Source organism: Mustelus asterias, chromosome 10 (genome assembly GCF_964213995.1).
Source record: "Mustelus asterias chromosome 10, sMusAst1.hap1.1, whole genome shotgun sequence".
NCBI classification, from domain to species: Eukaryota; Metazoa; Chordata; class Chondrichthyes; order Carcharhiniformes; family Triakidae; genus Mustelus; species Mustelus asterias.
The window spans coordinates 79,945,207-79,961,775 of record NC_135810.1 but is presented as its reverse complement, the minus strand read 5'-3'; the positions used below and the strand labels follow the sequence as shown (position 1 = coordinate 79,961,775).

The window sequence follows — 16,569 nt, the reverse complement described above, 5'->3', positions numbered from 1 at the left end:
TCTCATACCTTCTAATCTGAAGTGGTTGAGTGCAAGCATCTTGTCCCACTTCTTGTAGGCAGTGCTTCTTTTCAACCTCCACCAAGAAAAAAATGTCAGGAAGTAAGGCAGGAAGCACAGTGACTACCTTTTCATTTGCAATCCATTTTAATTGACATGTGAAGAACAATTAATGAACTAGACTTAAACCAAAATCTCACATTGAACATTAAAGAAATGATGAATAGGTGGTTATAGATTGATAAAATATTACTCTATTTTATTGCATATTGGTCATTTGTAACAATACAAGGGTCACTTTGTATTGCTGATGTAATCAATAATCTAATAACCAAATGGGAATATCAATTCAATGGCAAGATTTTTTTAAGGTCCGTGTTTGGGTAGTTAGCAAACAATTTGCTCATTTTTGCTATTTTATTGTAATAGATAAAAGTTCTGCTTTAAAGCATTCTGATAAAATAAAGACATACCTTCCTGCTCTGTAAGGATCGTTGAAAGAGCCTAAGAAAGGCTGATAGACTAAAGCGATACATATTATTAATTTTGGATAGATCAGTGATAATAAAGAACATCTTGCTGGCAGTTTCAGCAAGTGGAAGAAATGCATCCCTCTCCTGCAAGAAAGGAAAATCATGATTAACAATGATATTTTGCTGCCCTCCACAGACAGCAGTGAATAACACCAATCTAAGATAGGCTGCTAATCATAAAAACTTAATTTTATTAAAAAGGGAGAAATAATGCCATTATTTGAAGTCTGAGGCCTGGATTTTCGTAACAATGGAGAGCCTCACTGTCATTACGATAATTGAGGGAGAAGTTGAAAAACAGAAGTCGTGTCCCAAACACGGCATCTACCTTTCTCGTAGGTGTGGTAATGGATCCAGATCTGTGCATGTGCATTTTGCAGAGACAGCTGCCTCCAGTCCTGTCTGATTTACATTGGCTAGGAGTGGGAAACATGATGGGCGGGATTTTACAGTTTCGGGACAAGTGAGGCCATAAAATCCCGCCTGAGATCAACGGACTTTCCCATGGTCAGCCCTTCGCCTGCTCCAATTCCCGTGGTGGATGGGGCGGTAAAATTCCAGCCAATGTGTGCAGATGAGGGGTTGGTTAGAGAACATGAGATGGCATCAGCTGGCATGGGTGGGGCACTTCCTGGGGGTGAGGGCTGTTCTTTTGCTCTTTTAAAAATCTTGGACACAGTGCTGGAGCACAGAGGCAGGACCTCTGCGCAGTCCAGCTCTGCAGCCTTCAGCCTCTGCAGTTCTAGGTTGCCAAGCCAGAGAAGCCCGATATCTTGGAATGAAAAGCCTAACTTCCGGAGCACTTTCTTCCAGGTCATGTTTGCAGAGCTGTCAAAGTCCTGCCTCTGTGCTCATGACTGGAAGCAAAACTTCACCCCTAGGTCTCTCCAGGACTACAACACCACATATCCATTCAGATATACTTAGTGATTGATTCCTGATCGAAATGCCATGGCTGGCCATGTGACATCAGTCTCTGAATTTGAGAGGATTGTGACAAGACCTACAATGAAAATGAGCCACAGGCAGAACACCTGAAATAATGCCTGAAAATGACTCTTGGACCTTTGGACATTAATAATAATTGATAATTAATAAAAGAACTTAATTGCAACTATAATTGATCAATAATTATGCTTGTAAATGATTAAACTTCTAAAGTATATTAACGCATACAAAAAGTTTCTTTTAACATTTTAAAATTAATTGAAATGGATAAAATGTATACCACTTGCAGGTTGCATTCTTTTTATTAAATTCAATTGTATAAATTCTTACATAAAACTATACAACCACAATACCTGATCTAAAGAGACTTGTAATTTGAATGATTCATTGAGGGATTCCTGGATGAGTGCACTGCTGGCCTTGGTCTGATTGAGTGACTCTATGAGCCCTTTGTTTTCCAATATATTTCCTTGGGAAGTGGCCAGTGTCTGTGAAAAATAATATTTCCATATTTTAATTCATTTCTGTGAGTTTCACTCACCCATTTTACTGGCATAAAAAACAGATTTAAATTTGAACAATTTGCAATCTAAATAATATGCACGTACAGATCCCATGGATTCTTATACCAGTCTTTTCCTCTTTTCAGTACTTTCAGAAGCTGAGACACTAGCCTGCACATTTCCTGGGGTGGGATTTTACACCAGGAGGATTTTTCGCTCTCACCGAAGAAAATGAACTTCAGAATGGCTCGCCGCTGCCACAGGGCTGTAAAATTCAGCCCCGGCCTCCATTGATGGTAGCAATTAGCAGGTACACATGAGCAGTTTAAATTTTACTTGGATTTCTTTTATTAATCTTGGCCTTCATCTGAAACTTCCCACAGCCATGGCCAAGATTGGAAATGACATTTAACAGGCTTATTTCACTTTCCTGGTGCCGATGACAATACTCCAATACACTATGATTTTCAACCAAATTGGCAATGTAAATAACATTAACGATTAACGTTCATGGCAGTGTAACAGCACAGAATGTTGGAGCTCCATTGCTGATAGTACAGAATAACTGAATACAAATGTACATCTGAAATTCTTCATATCCTGCGCGCTTAATCTCAATCACGCTGTCAAATGGGTGCACCAAGAAGAGGCTCAGGAACTTAGACATAAAGAAAAATCAGAGCAGGAATCACCTTAGCATACATGTGGAATTCCAATTAACTCGTTACCTACTAATGTTTGCAGAATAAGTAGTCTCACAACACAAGTCCAACAGGTTTATCTGGTATCACGAGCTTTCGGAGCGCTGCTCCTTCGCCACTCACCTGATGAAGGAGCAGCGCTCCCAAAAGCTCGTGATACCAAATAAACCTGTTGGACTTTAATCTGGCGTTGTGAGACTTCTTACTGTGCCCACCCCAGTCCAACATCGGCATCTCCACATCAATGTTTGCAAAGGCACAGATCAGTTCCAGTCACCAAGCGTTAGATCAGGGTATCACATGTGATATAAAGAGATCAAGAGTGGGGAAAATGTAACAAAAAAGCCCATTATTTGAGTTGCAACAAACGTAAGTTCATGATCATAGACAACATTTCACGATGCAATTTCAGTACAGTATTGTAAAAACACAGGGCATTAACAAATATTTGTTGGTAACATGTTTGAATTACCCTGGGTGATCTCACATTTCTAGTCTGTGTGTGAGTGAATGCAGTAAGAAGACTTCTTACTGTGTTCACCCCAGTCCAACGCCGGCATCTCCACATTGTGAGTGAATGTCCAGCCTTTCCCTTTAAAATTATTGCTCCAATATCAAGGTCAATTAGAGTTCAATTCCCTCTTGATGAAGGACGTTTGCAGATTGTCAGGTTCCTGTACATTTCTAACTTGAGTTTAGAAAAAACACCAAGGGCAGAAGCTTATGAAGCTCCTGGGAATGGGAAACAAGGCGGGAGGGGTTTTGAATTTTGGGGGGGAATGTCAACCTCTTGGCAGTGGAATGAAAGTTGGAAATTATGTTTGTGGCAGGTCGTGGTTCATACGGCAAGCAATGGGAACCTATTTTTTAATGCATTAGATGGCATGCATTCTCATTAGGGCCATCAGGTTAAATTGTCCCTTTACAATTAAGTTGCAACAAATCAGAAAAATGTGCCTTCAGATTCAGCACTGGGTGAAGGTGGCGCACTGCAAGCGGGGTAGTCTTCCTAGTAGATTTGGAAAGGATACGAGCTGCTTTACTTGTATTGGAATTTTGTTGGACCAGGGGAGCTGCTGAATTGAGTTTGAGTGACAGCTATCCAGAGAAGTCAGGACATGGTTGTCCGTGGATGGGTGAGTGAGTCGTGAAGGACTTTAGAAGGGTCATAGGATGACAGTTCAAGCATGAGAGCGGAGAGATTTCAAGGGTGATTGAAGACAGGTCAATGGTGAGTTTGGGAGAGTCGAGAGTAGCTCGGCAGATCAAAGATGATAGAGAGAGAGACAAGGATGATGGCTGGCAAGTTAATCGTAAAGGAGGGGCAGGTTCAGGATGCCAGGGACAGTTCAACGGTGGTGGGGGGTGGTATTAGTGACAGACAGTTGATCAGGTGATTGTGGGTAGTTTGAGGGTCACAGGGCAGGGCTAGGGTGATGGAGGGAGGAGCAAAGCTGATGAAGGATTGGTCAAGGATGACTGAGGGAAGATGCTAGATGATGGTTTACAGTTTCTGGGTGGGGCTTTCTGGCCAAGCCCGGCCCAAAACCTGGAAAATCCTGCCCGAAGTCAGCAGACCATTGCATGGTCCCCCACCCACCCCCTGCCCACTACGATTCCCGTAGTCGGTGGGATGGAAAAATTCTGGTGCCAGTGTTAGAATTGGAGAGCATCTAGGGACATAGCTGCAACAGCTGGAAGAGGTGACCAGGTCAAGGTGGCCACAGTGGGTTGGATGGAGCTCATGCTGAGGTTGACGCAACAGCAGTGGACTCAATCCATAGAATGCCTACAGTACAGAAAGAGGCCATCCTGTCAATTAAGTCAGCGCTGACTCTCTGAAAGAGCATCCCACCCAGACCTTCCCCGCCGATCACAATCTCCAGCCCCTTGTGATGTCGCAATATTCTGTTTCTTTTTTTGACATTTCCAAAGTTCACAAAAAAGCCACAGCCTGAATTTTACCCTGTTGGGAGCATTTATTCAATAGGCCCAGACATGGATACAAAATTTGCCACTTTTCATAAAGTGGTTAATTGGTTGTAAAGTCTTCAATGGCCATAAAAGATGCTACATAAATGCAAGTCTTTCTTTACCTCCATAGCAATCCAGCAACCAGAGATGTGTTAAAGCAGTGCGAAAAGCTAGAGCCATCATCAATGACGTGATAAAAGGACTTTTAATTTGCAGACACATCATGATTTTTTTTGTCTCATGTAGTTGTTGAAGATGACCCATGGTCACAGGCTCCAATGTATCCACAACCAAATTTGCATATCAAAAACAGGATGTTCAGTGATTCTGGGCATGTGGCCAGTTTACTTGTCTGCAGTTTATCACAAATTTAAAGAAGGAAGAAAAAAACCCTCATCGTTGAATGCGTCATTTTATTTTTGCATAGACTTTTAAAGTTTAATTCCCCATTTTCAGCCAATTAGATCAATGCCACTTTCACAGACATGCGAAATTACAATTAACACAATCGGCTATAGAAGATTTATCTCTTTTTAAAATAAGGTTTAAAAATTGTCTTGCTAATCTAATACTTATTGGGAGCACTCTGAAGATTAATTGGAGTCCTTGGTTTACCTTATCACACATTTTTATCACTTGTGGATGGGACCTCAAATTGAGTTTAACAACAGTCTTTTCTGCAATTCCGTGCTCACAATTTACCACACTAATTACTTCCAAAGCTTTAATATAATGCTGATCACGTAAACCTGGTCAACCACACATGAAGTCACTGATAACCAAATTTAGAAGCATTAAATTTACATCAAGGACATTTTCAATTACAACAAACTGCACAGCAGATTTGGAACAAAGTTTCTCCTCCACTGAAATTGCTTTTAAAGATTTCAGTTTTAAAGTGCAGTGAAAAGGTCTGAATTAAAGGAATTTATCACAGCACTCTTTCACTCTAATGCAGACTAGATTCAATAATAAGCCATCGAGAAATATGCAATACACAAGATTTTTAATTATAAAAGGTGATCAATCAATGCATGTCCTAAATAATGGACAACTGTTTGCATTGCTCAGGGAGGCAAGAAAGAGAGAAAAAAAGCTGAACTGTTCCAGGAAATGGCCTGGACTTGCAAAATGTCACTAACTGTCCTGTCTGGAGACAATACACATCTCTTTAACCTGTGCTTAATGCTCTCTCCACTCACATTATCTGTACCTTTAAGACTTGATTACCTGTAAAGACTCGCATTCCAACCATTATTTTGTAAATTGAGTTTGTTTCTTTATATGCCCTGTTTGTGAACAGAACTCCCACTCACCTGACGAAGGAGCAGCGCTCCGAAAGCTAGTGGCTTTTGCTACCAAATAAACCTGTTGGACTTTAACCTGGTGTTGTGAGACTTCTTACGGTGCCTAGGGCCCTGAGGGGGCTCAAGGAGGTCGGTCCAGTGGCCATTTGCCCCTCTGCTGCTGCCAGGCTGCAGAGGAAGGTTCCTCAGAGGTCCTGGGAGTTGGGTGGGCTTGGGCAAGGGGTTGACCCTGCCACTCTCCACTGGGATGGGGGTGTCATGGTTGGACTGCCCCTTCCAGCCCTGCAGACCTGAAGATCACCCCTGGAATGGTGATTTCAGGCAGCTCTGTGATCAACATCTGCATTCCTGCCTGTGAAAATTCTGCCTGTGAAATTTCTGCCTGTGAAAATTCTGAAGTGGCCATGTCACTTCAATCTCCATACCCACCGATCACCTGGTCAGCTTTTAAATCATTGTAGCACTCCATTCTGCAGCGCTCAGGAATTTTTAGTTGTAGTTTGGACCTCATCTGACCTCATCAATTATAGCATTTCTGTTACCTCCTCAACAAACATCAGCAAGTTAGTTAAACAGAATTTCCCTTTTAGAAATCCATGCTGGCTCAACCCACATTTTTCCATCCTAGTGACTACTAATTCCATCCCGGATAATTATTTCTGGAAGCTTGCCCACCACTGATGCTAAACTGACTGGTCTGTAATTGCTGGGATTATCCTCACAACTTTTTTGAACAAGAGTGTAACATTTGCATTCCCCAATTCTCTGGCACTTCCCCTGAGTCTAGAGAAGGCTGGGAGATTATGGCCAGTGCCCCTGCAATTTCCATTCTCATTTCCTTCTGCTCCTTGTCAACTTTAAGTACCGCCAGTCTATTCATCATTTCCTCCTTATCAATTTTGAATTTTGAGGGACAGAGTTTCCTTGTCTGTTGCCACGGCCTGCATATTTAATTGAGTTTTTTGAAGAGGTAACCAAGAAGGTAGATGAGGGCAGTGCAGTTGATGTTGTCTACATGAACTTTAGCAAGGCCTTTGACAAGGTACCGCATGGTAGGTTGTTGCATAAAGTTAAATCTCACGGGATCCAGGGTGAGGTATCTAAATGAATACAAAATTGGCTTCTTGACCAGAAGCCAGAGGGTGGTTGTAGAGAGTTGTTTTTCAAATTGGAGGCCTGTGACCAGTGGTGTGCCTCAGGGATCAGTGCTGGGCTCACTGTTATTTGTCATTTATATTAATGATTTGGATGAGAACATAGGGGGCATGGTTAATAAGTTTGCAGATGACACCAAGATTGGTGGCATGGTGGACCGTGAAGTTATCTCCAATTGCAATGGGATCTTGATCAATTGGGCCAGTGGGCTGACAAATGGCAGATGGAGTTTAATTTAGACAAATGCGAGGTGATGCATTTTGGTAGATTGAACCAGAGCAGGCCTTACTCAGTTAATGGTAGGGCGTTGGGGAGAGTTCCAGAACAAAGAGATCTAGGGGTACATGTTCATAGCTCCTTGAAAGTGGAGTCACAGGTGGACAGAGTGGTGAAGAAGGCATTCGGCATGCTTGGTTTAATCGGTCAGAACATTGAATACAGGAGTTGGGACGTCTTGTTAAAGTTGTACAAGACATTGGTAAGGCCACACTTGGAATACTGTGTGCAATTCTGGTCACCCTATAATAGAAAGGATATTATTAAACTAGAAAGAGTGCAGAAAAGATTTATTGGGATGCTACCACGACTTGATGGATTGAGTTATAAGGAGAGGCTGAATAGACTGGGACTTTTTTCTCTGGAGCGTAGGAGGCTGAGGGGTGACCTTATAGAGGTCTATAAAATAATGAGGGGCATAGACAAGGTAGATAGTCAATATCTTTTCCCAAAGGTAAGGGAGTCAAAAACTAGAGGGCAAAGGTTTAAGGTGAGAGGGGAGAGATCCAAAAGTGTCCAGACGGGCAATTTTTTCACACAGAGAGTGGTGAGTGTCTGGAACAAGCTGCCAGAGATAGTAGTAGAGGTGGATACAATTTTATCTTTTAAAAAGCAGTTAGATAGTTACATGGGTACGATGGGTATAGAGGGATATGGGCCAAATGCGGGCAATTGGGATTAGCTTAGGGGTTTAAAAAAAAAGGGCGGCATGGACAAGTTTGGCCAAAGGGCCTGTTTCCATGTTGTAAACCTCTATGACTCTATGCATCATCTGCCTCCTTGTGACAGACGAGCGCAAAGTTCTCCACAGGAAGCATCACTGCCTGTAGATCTCACCAGCTGTAAGAAACTCTGGAAACAACCAAGCACTAGCCAAACTCAACAAAAGCCAGTGGAAGTTAATTTGCAACTTACTTGAGAGAGTTTGATGATCCTTTTAAGTAGCACTGTGGGGTGCAGTTCTTCCGACTGCTGAACACATTTTTAGTTGTACGTGTTTAAGAGAGTGAGAGGTTGAAAATGGCAATGCTGGCATCAAATCAGCAGTACATGGTGACTTTCAGAGTCATAGAGGTTTAAAAAATGGAAACAGGCCCTTTGGCCCAACTTGTCCATGCCACCCTTTTAAAATCTACATTTAAATGCTATTAGCAGGCCTAGGACTGAAATTTCCGTGCCTGGTAGCATCACTACCTTGCCCCACTCCCTCCTCCCCCCAGTGGGGTTTACAACAGCTCACCACTAACGAGCAACAGATGGCCAATCCTGCTTGAAGTAAGAAAAGCCATGGAGGCCACCCCAGGAGTCGGGGGGGTGCGGGTTTAACCACTAAGCTAGTCCCAATTGCCCGCATTTGGCCCACTATATCCATCTTAGCCATGTAACTGTCCAAATGCTTTTTAAAAGACAAAGTTGTACCCGCCTCTACTACTGCCTGTGACTCCACTTTCAAGGAGCTATGAACCTGTACCCCTAGATCTCTTTGTTCTATAACTCCCCCCAACATCCTACCATTAACTGAGTAAGTCCTGCACTGGTTTGATCTACCAAAACGCATCACCTAGCATTTATCTAAATTAACTAAATAATTAAATTAAAATATTATCTGATTTGATCTGCCTCCTTTCTGCCAACTTTCAGTACATGTTCCTAATTCCTCTACTAACGTCTTCATTGAGATGTCATTTGGTTCGAGTTGCACTGTAATTGTGTACCTGTGGGATGGATCTCATTTTGGTGCCAAAACAGCACCTGCCACACTGAAACTATGACCACTATGGAGTCCAATTTTGCAGCCAGTATATCTGCAAAACTAAAAATACTAACAATAGTTTTCCAAGTTGGATATGAATTTAAAATTTGGTATAATTCTCCCAAAAAAATTCAAAGTGCCGAATTCGCGTAAAAACTGGAGTAACTCCCGCTGGTTTTTAGCAGGATTTCAAAATGAATTTCTCACACTCTGAGCACTGCAGAGTGTCCCAGTGAGATTCACATTGAAAATCAGTGGGCGGGGCTAGTCCCATTGGAGAGGTCGGCAGTATAGCACTGAGCGGGCCACTGCACATACGCCGATCTGGCAGAGCAGAGACTGCCAGGCTGGCAATGCCCAAGGGGCACACCCCCCCCCCCCCCTTACCCCCAACCTCCTGGGGTGGCCTCCATGGCTTCTCTTACCTCAAGCAGGATTGGCCACCTGTTGCTCGTTAGTGGTGAGCTGTTGTAAACCTCACTGGGGTGGCAGGGGGGGGGGGGGGGGGGGGGGGTGTGGTGGCAAGGTAGTGATGCTAACTGGCCCGGAAATTTCAGTCCCAGATCTGCTAATGGCATTTAAATGTAGATTTGTCTCCAAAAAGCTTGGAGCCAGAAACACGCAGAGGACGTGACACCCAGTGGGGAGCCCGCTAAATGACCTCTGCTGATATGTCTTGGCCCATTGCACTGCTAGAGCAGCACAGCAGGTTGGGAGAAGTGCCCCCTTGGTTTTGCTGAATTTGAGTTAAAAAGGCAGTATGCAAGTGTTGTGGTGTTATTAACAAAACTTCTTACACATCCCTGTGCAGTTTGAACTCAAGAGTGGTCAACCTTTTAAAATTTTAACTTTTACAATTGAATTATCAAAAATAATAAATTTTTAAAATAAATCTGGATTCCAAGGAATATATATTTGTGCTACCATTTTTGACTTTTTCTGTAAAAAAACCTGATTTTAATATGTACCAGAGGTGTTTTGTGAACAACACTTTCCCTGTATTCAACCAAAACCTTGTTGGACAAATACGGTACCCAGCAAGGGGTATCCATGTGAACAGGATAAAGCTGACCAGACTGGATTTATTTTCTCCCCAAATCCTAATTCCAAGAATCGCTTCAATGAACTGTGCTTATCATAATTTAACTGGCAAACTTACCAATGACAAAAGGTGGTAAGTGAATTGCTCGCAAATTATGAGAAATCATGAGTTCAATCATGAAAAATCATCATACAAAAAAATGTTGCTTGTCACCATCTTCAGACAATGAAAAGTTTGCCATCTTACAAAGAGAAAATATAAACTTAATGGCATCATATTGAAATGCTACAATAATAGCATTACTTCAAATGCAGGGTTATTGTTAAATATGCTGATACAAATATACAAGTTTCTATATGTGATACCTCCAGAAGAGAATCTTCAAGCTTTGCTAGTTGAATCTTTTTCTCTTCTTCCTGTTGTAGAAGTGCTGTTTTACGTTCCTCAAGTTCTGGTTTCTCATGTTGTAGGGTGACAGCTAACAGCTTCAAAGGAATAAAGACATTGCACTATTTGAAGATGCATATTAATATCATTTACAAAGATTAACAGCTTTACTTGATTTGAGTTAAAAAGGTTACACTAAAGAGAAAAATCTTAAATTTCATTCAGCTTCTTCAGATCTCAAGCATTGCTGTATATTTATCCTTCACACAATTCCAATTGGCAGCATTTGTAAAATGTATGAGCCCACCTCATGTCTTACACATCACACATCCATTATGCGAGCTTTGTCGACCTACAACGATTCTCATCTCCCAATATGCCTTATTTAAAGCTTGTTAACAGTTTTGCATTTGCCTATCTTTGCAACCTTCTTTAGCCATACACCTCATCCAGTATCCTCCAGTTGTCTGTTCCAGGCTATTTCCAACAAATATCATGGTACGTTTTTTTCTTCCTGCTATCCATTCCCTCCTTCTCTATGACAATCCATTCTGACCTAAAACTTGCTCCAAGTGGGTCAAAGCATCTGTTGCGTACAAGCTTTATGTTCTTTAAAAATGCTTATGAATCATTTTTTTCTAACAGCAATCATCCATCCTCCCTCGCAACCATCTCACAACCTTCTTTGTACTTCCACTTGCCTAGCTTCCTGCCTGCAACCTACAGCAATTCCCAAACATTGTTCTTTAGATTCTGTGCTTTCTAAAATGCACGATACATAACAAAACAAATACATAAAAATAAACCTGTGACCAGAAGCATATAACTCAAATCAGAATACAATTAACACACCCATAAGATTTATTTGCAATAAAACACATTTTTCGATGTTAAATAGTGGGATAATATATTATACACAACATAAAATGCCACACTCTTGACTCATCACAAGGAACCATACTGCATATTGATAGTATAATATAAAGTTAGTAAAAAACATTGTTATTTCTTTACCTGACCCCTGAGACCTTCCCTTGTCGTTGTAAAATTAACCTCATTGACAATAGAAGCGGCATCTGGTGGAATGGAAGGGTTGGGGTTGCGGGTTGCCAGGAACAAGCGGAATTCTTCATTGTAGTCAATTATTTTATCCCCAATTTGTACAACATACCGAGGTCCTATTAAAAAAAGTATGCATAGCGTAATCTTTAATTAATCGCACTAAATTACACACTAATTTAAAAAGTTAAATTTGTATCAGGGTCCTATCGAAACAACTTGCTCTTATGAAATGTCCTTAATCTAGTAAACATCCAAAGATGCTTTAAATAAGAGAAAACATATGTCAGTGAAAAAGTTTGGAAATATGCCAAAGTTATGGTGAAAAAAACAGGTAAAGAGATTTTGAAAATCTTGATGAGAAGTTAAGGTAGAACGAAAACCAGAGAAAAGGGACAAGAAATTGAATGTTATGTCAGTGATGGAGCATAAGAATCAGACAGAAATACAGAGAACTGAAGGGTGCAGGTTGGAAAGGTGTTTAAGGAATGGAGTTTAAGGAATGGAGTTTGGAAAGGGTAATAACATGCCTATGGGTTTTAGACAGTAAGAGGTCTCACAACACCAGGTTAAAGTCCAACAGGTTTATTTGGTAGCAAAAGCCACTAGCTTTCGGAACGTTGCTTCTTCATCAGGTAAGTGGGAGTTCTATTCACAAACAGGGTATATAAAGACACAAACTCAATTTACAAAATAATGGTTGGAATGCGAGTCTTTAGAGGTAATCAAGTCTTAAAGGTACAGACAATGTGAGTGGAGAGATGCTTAAGCACAGGTTAAAGAGATGTGTATTGTCTGCAGCCAGGACAGTTAGTGAGATTTTGCACTAACTGTCCTGGCTGCAGACAATACACATCTCTTTAACCTGTGCTTAAGCCTCTCTCCACTCACATTGTCTGTACCTTTAAGACTTGATTACCTGTAAAGACTCGCATTCCAACCATTATTTTGTAAATTGAGTTTGTGTCTTTATATGCCCTGTTTGTGAATAGAACTCCCACTTACCTGACTAAGGGGCAGCGCTCCGAAAGCTAGTGGCTTTTGCTACCAAATAAACCTGTTGGGCTTTAACCTGGTGTTGTGAGACGTTTTACTGTGTTTACCCCAGTCCAATGCCGGCATCTCCACATCATGGGTTTTAGAGTCAGTGGAAGTGAGATACAGCATAGTGAGTTGTATACTACTACATTTATTTTTAAAATTAATGCTAAAGAATTGTTCATTACTGTCAAATCAACCTCTCTGGTATTGAAGCTTAACCATCAGTGTGTGGAGTCTCATTCCTTCAGTTTTAGATTGTTGCTGATGATTTTAGAAGTATCAAATTTAAAATTACTTTTGTATTTGTCCTTTCCATCTCATAAGTTTAAGACTTATCCAGATAGCCACATGAACAGACTGGGAATAGAGGGATACAAACGAATGGTCTAGTTGGGCACATGAGCGGCGCAGGCTTGGAGGGCCGAAGGGCCTGTTCCTGTGCTGTATTGTTCTTTGTTCATATGAACATACATATGAAAATACAGACAAAGGAATTAGCAGGAGTAGGCCAATCGGCCCCTCTAGCATGCTCCACCATTCAATAAGGTCTTGGCTGATCTGATTGTAACTTCAACTTCCAAAAACCTGTATCTCTCTGTTTATCAAGAACCTATCTAGTTCAAAGACTCTGCTTCCACCATCTTTTATGTAAGAGGGTTCCAAAGGCTCATTACCCTCAGAGAAAAGATTTCTCATCACTTTGGTCTTAAATGGATGACCCCTTCTTTTTAAACAGTGACCAATAGTTCTAGACTCTCCCACAAGAGGAAACATAATTTCCACATTCACCCTGTCAAGACTCCTCAGGATCTTATATGTTTCAATTAAGTCACCTATTACTCTTCTGAACTCCAGCAGATACAAGCCTAGCCTGACTAGCTTTTCCTCTTAAGTCAACCTGACCATTCCAGGCTAGTAAATCTTTCTGAACTGCTTCCACAGCACTTACATATCTCCTTAAATAAGTATTCCAATACTGTACACAGTACTCAAGATGTGGTCTCGCAAATGCCCTGTATAACTGAAGAATAACGTCCGTTTTTGTATTTAATTCTTCTCACAATAATCGATAACATTCTATTAGCTTTCCTAATTACTTGCTGTACTTGTATACAGACCTTTTGCGATCCATACACCTGGACATCCAGATCCTTCTGCATCTCAGAACTTTTCAAACTCTCACCATTGAGATAATATGCTTTTTTATTTTTACTATCCTTTTTTTTCACACAATCTTTTGTTCTCTCTGTATCTTGCTTTCAGTACCTGATTTTATATTGAATTCACCCACTCTACACTTCCTTCTCAGTTTTGCTGTTTATTTCTCAATCCTTCAATCTGCTTGGATAAGGAAATACTTTGTTGCCCTAGTCTCCGGATTTTGCAATGAAACAGTCAGCATTTACCATCATTACAACTGTGCAATCAACAGTAACCTCTGCCACAGTTAAACGCGGAAAGCCATAAATTACTGTCAAAGAGTTTGCTTCTCCACTGGGTCTGCTGTTGAAATCATCACGTGGAAATCTTATAAATCATTTGATTTGATACTATTATTCACGCTATAAAAAAATCTCGAAAAAAACTATGCATCACACAATGATGTGTAACTTGATTTTTAAACAGTATACTAAGCCATTATTCCTGCTTAACATTATTTCTGAAAAACTAATTTTATCTGTGAGATCTTAAATTTCTCCATTATGACAAAAAGGCCTTATATCATAGAATCCTACAGTGCAGAAGGAGGCCATTCAGCCCATCGAGTCTGCACCAACTACAATCCCACCCAGGCCCTATCCCCATAACCCCATGCATTTACCCTAGCTAGTCTCCTGACACTAAGAGGCAATTTAGCATGGCCAATCCACCAAACCCGCACATTTTTGGACTGTGGGAGAAAACTGGAGCACCCGGAAGAAACCCACGCAGACACAGGGAGAATGTGCAAATTCCACACAGACAGTGACCCAAGATGGGAATTGAACCGGGGTCCCTGGTGCTGTGAGGCTGCCGTGCTAACCACTGTGCCACCATGCCACCCAATATGTATGTTTAGTTTAGTATATATGTTTAGTTTATGTTTTAAATATGTGTCAAACAAACGTTTTCACCTTTTTGACCAATTTAAAATTAAGACAATCTAACGACATTTACAAGAAACGAATAAAATAATACTGTTTGAATTATCCTTCCTGTTATGGTTAACATGCATTAAAACTACTTTAGTGATATAAAATGTTCCATGGCTGAACTTGTTAAGTACTTTAATGTGAAGAGCAGCACCATGCTACAAATTTGGCATATCTACGGCAGTTATAGCACCATTTCTTGTTTCTCATCTGGGCCCAGGTCTACGGGAGCAAAAAGAGAGGTAACGGATTCACCACAGCATCAGTGCATGATGGGACATCTATCTAATTAATGGGAGATGCAAATCAATTATTGGGCACTAAGTTGTCAGAATATTTGCAACATGCACAGGCATTTCAGTAGCTGGTGACTTTTCACCAAGGCAAGCTGGTGGGAAAGTATCTACTATCTTCCAGAAGATATTATATATTGTCCAGATAGTCTTTGGTATCAGCAAGTTCAATTCAAAAGGAATGCATAACTGTTCCAGGAATGTTAAAATGAGCTACCTCAGAAAGGTGTCCTTGGAAATCAAATCCATTCTCCTTTCATACATCAATCTTAGAAGTTGGTGCCGATTTTCAAGCATTTCTTGTTTTAAAACATGCTAATTATATAATGCATCATCAGCTGTCCATTATCCATTACTGTGGCTATCCACCGTGTAAAAAGATAAAGGGCTGAAATAAAATAGACTTTGCTCCACCAGTGGAACAGGGCCAAATTCACCCAAATCAGAAGGATATTTAAAATCACTGAACAGAGGATGAAATGGGTGCATCATGAGTATCCATCAGCAATCACAAGTAACAAAACAACCACCTTTCAAGCTGGGATCAATTACCCTTTGCATCAATATTGTGAGCCTTTCTAACGGCTGCAACATGCACACTAGACTAAAATTCTAGTCTTGGAAATCAAGAGTTGCCCACCGGTGTTAAGATAAAAGATTTGCTCATAATACCACTCTAAGCCCCCTTCCTGGAAAATGACTAAGTAAAAATATGGAGCAGGGTTCTGCTTCTGCCCCATTTTCTAATCCTCTGCGACACAATTCCATCCAATTTCCATCCAGAGCCTATTCAAGCAAAGCGTTCATAAGAGTGACATGAGAGGATCAGAGATTTTGCAGAGAACAGCAGTGCTTTTGATATCAGTTATTAACTTATCCTTCGGTTTGAAAATAGGCATCTCAGGGGAACCTTTGAGTTATATGGTGCTTGATGGCTTGGGAAAAGCTAACCCCAGCACAATATTTTCAGATACATCAGATAGCTGGAAGGGAGAGCCTGGTTCAGCACTATGAAGGGAAGAATTGGCCAGACACCAGGAAATCTTTATTGGGCAGCTTCAGCAGTATGAGGAAAAATGGTTGAGACCAGAATACTAAAGACACAGCTAGATGTTGCAATGGCAAGATAAGATGTTACATCAGTTATAATTTATTTTATAGACCACGATTCTCCCAAAAAAACTAAGTGCCCAATGGGCGGGAAAACGGGAGAATTTCCTGCTCATTTTTTGGGTGTACTTACCGTTTCATGAATCTCCAGACTCTGTGCTCCACACTGTGCCAGCCTCCCAATCGCTGGCCTACCCGAACCACACCCCCCGCCCTGCCTCCATCCATTCGCTGAACCTCCCCTTCCAATTGCTGCGGCCTCGCAACCACCCCCCCCCCCCCCCCCCCCGCCCCCACCGAGCCATCCCCAATTGCCAGCCCCTCATGGCCAGCCCCAATCACCTCCTCCCTCCCA

At 41.2% G+C, this 16,569-nt stretch overlaps 1 protein-coding gene across 3 annotated transcripts in view; it reads right to left on the bottom strand.

The window, feature by feature from the left end:
* Positions 1–16,569, bottom strand: part of dync2h1 (dynein cytoplasmic 2 heavy chain 1) — a 524,787-nt gene that overhangs the window by 250,840 nt on the left and 257,378 nt on the right. For all 3 annotated transcript variants that reach the window (XM_078222026.1, XM_078222027.1, XM_078222028.1), the window contains 4 exons: positions 11,594–11,757; positions 10,558–10,677; positions 1,835–1,969; positions 474–617 (listed from right to left, as the gene is read on the bottom strand). In XM_078222026.1, coding sequence (XP_078078152.1) covers positions 474–617; positions 1,835–1,969; positions 10,558–10,677; positions 11,594–11,757 — 563 coding nt within the window. The remainder of the gene's footprint in view (positions 1–473; positions 618–1,834; positions 1,970–10,557; positions 10,678–11,593; positions 11,758–16,569) is intronic.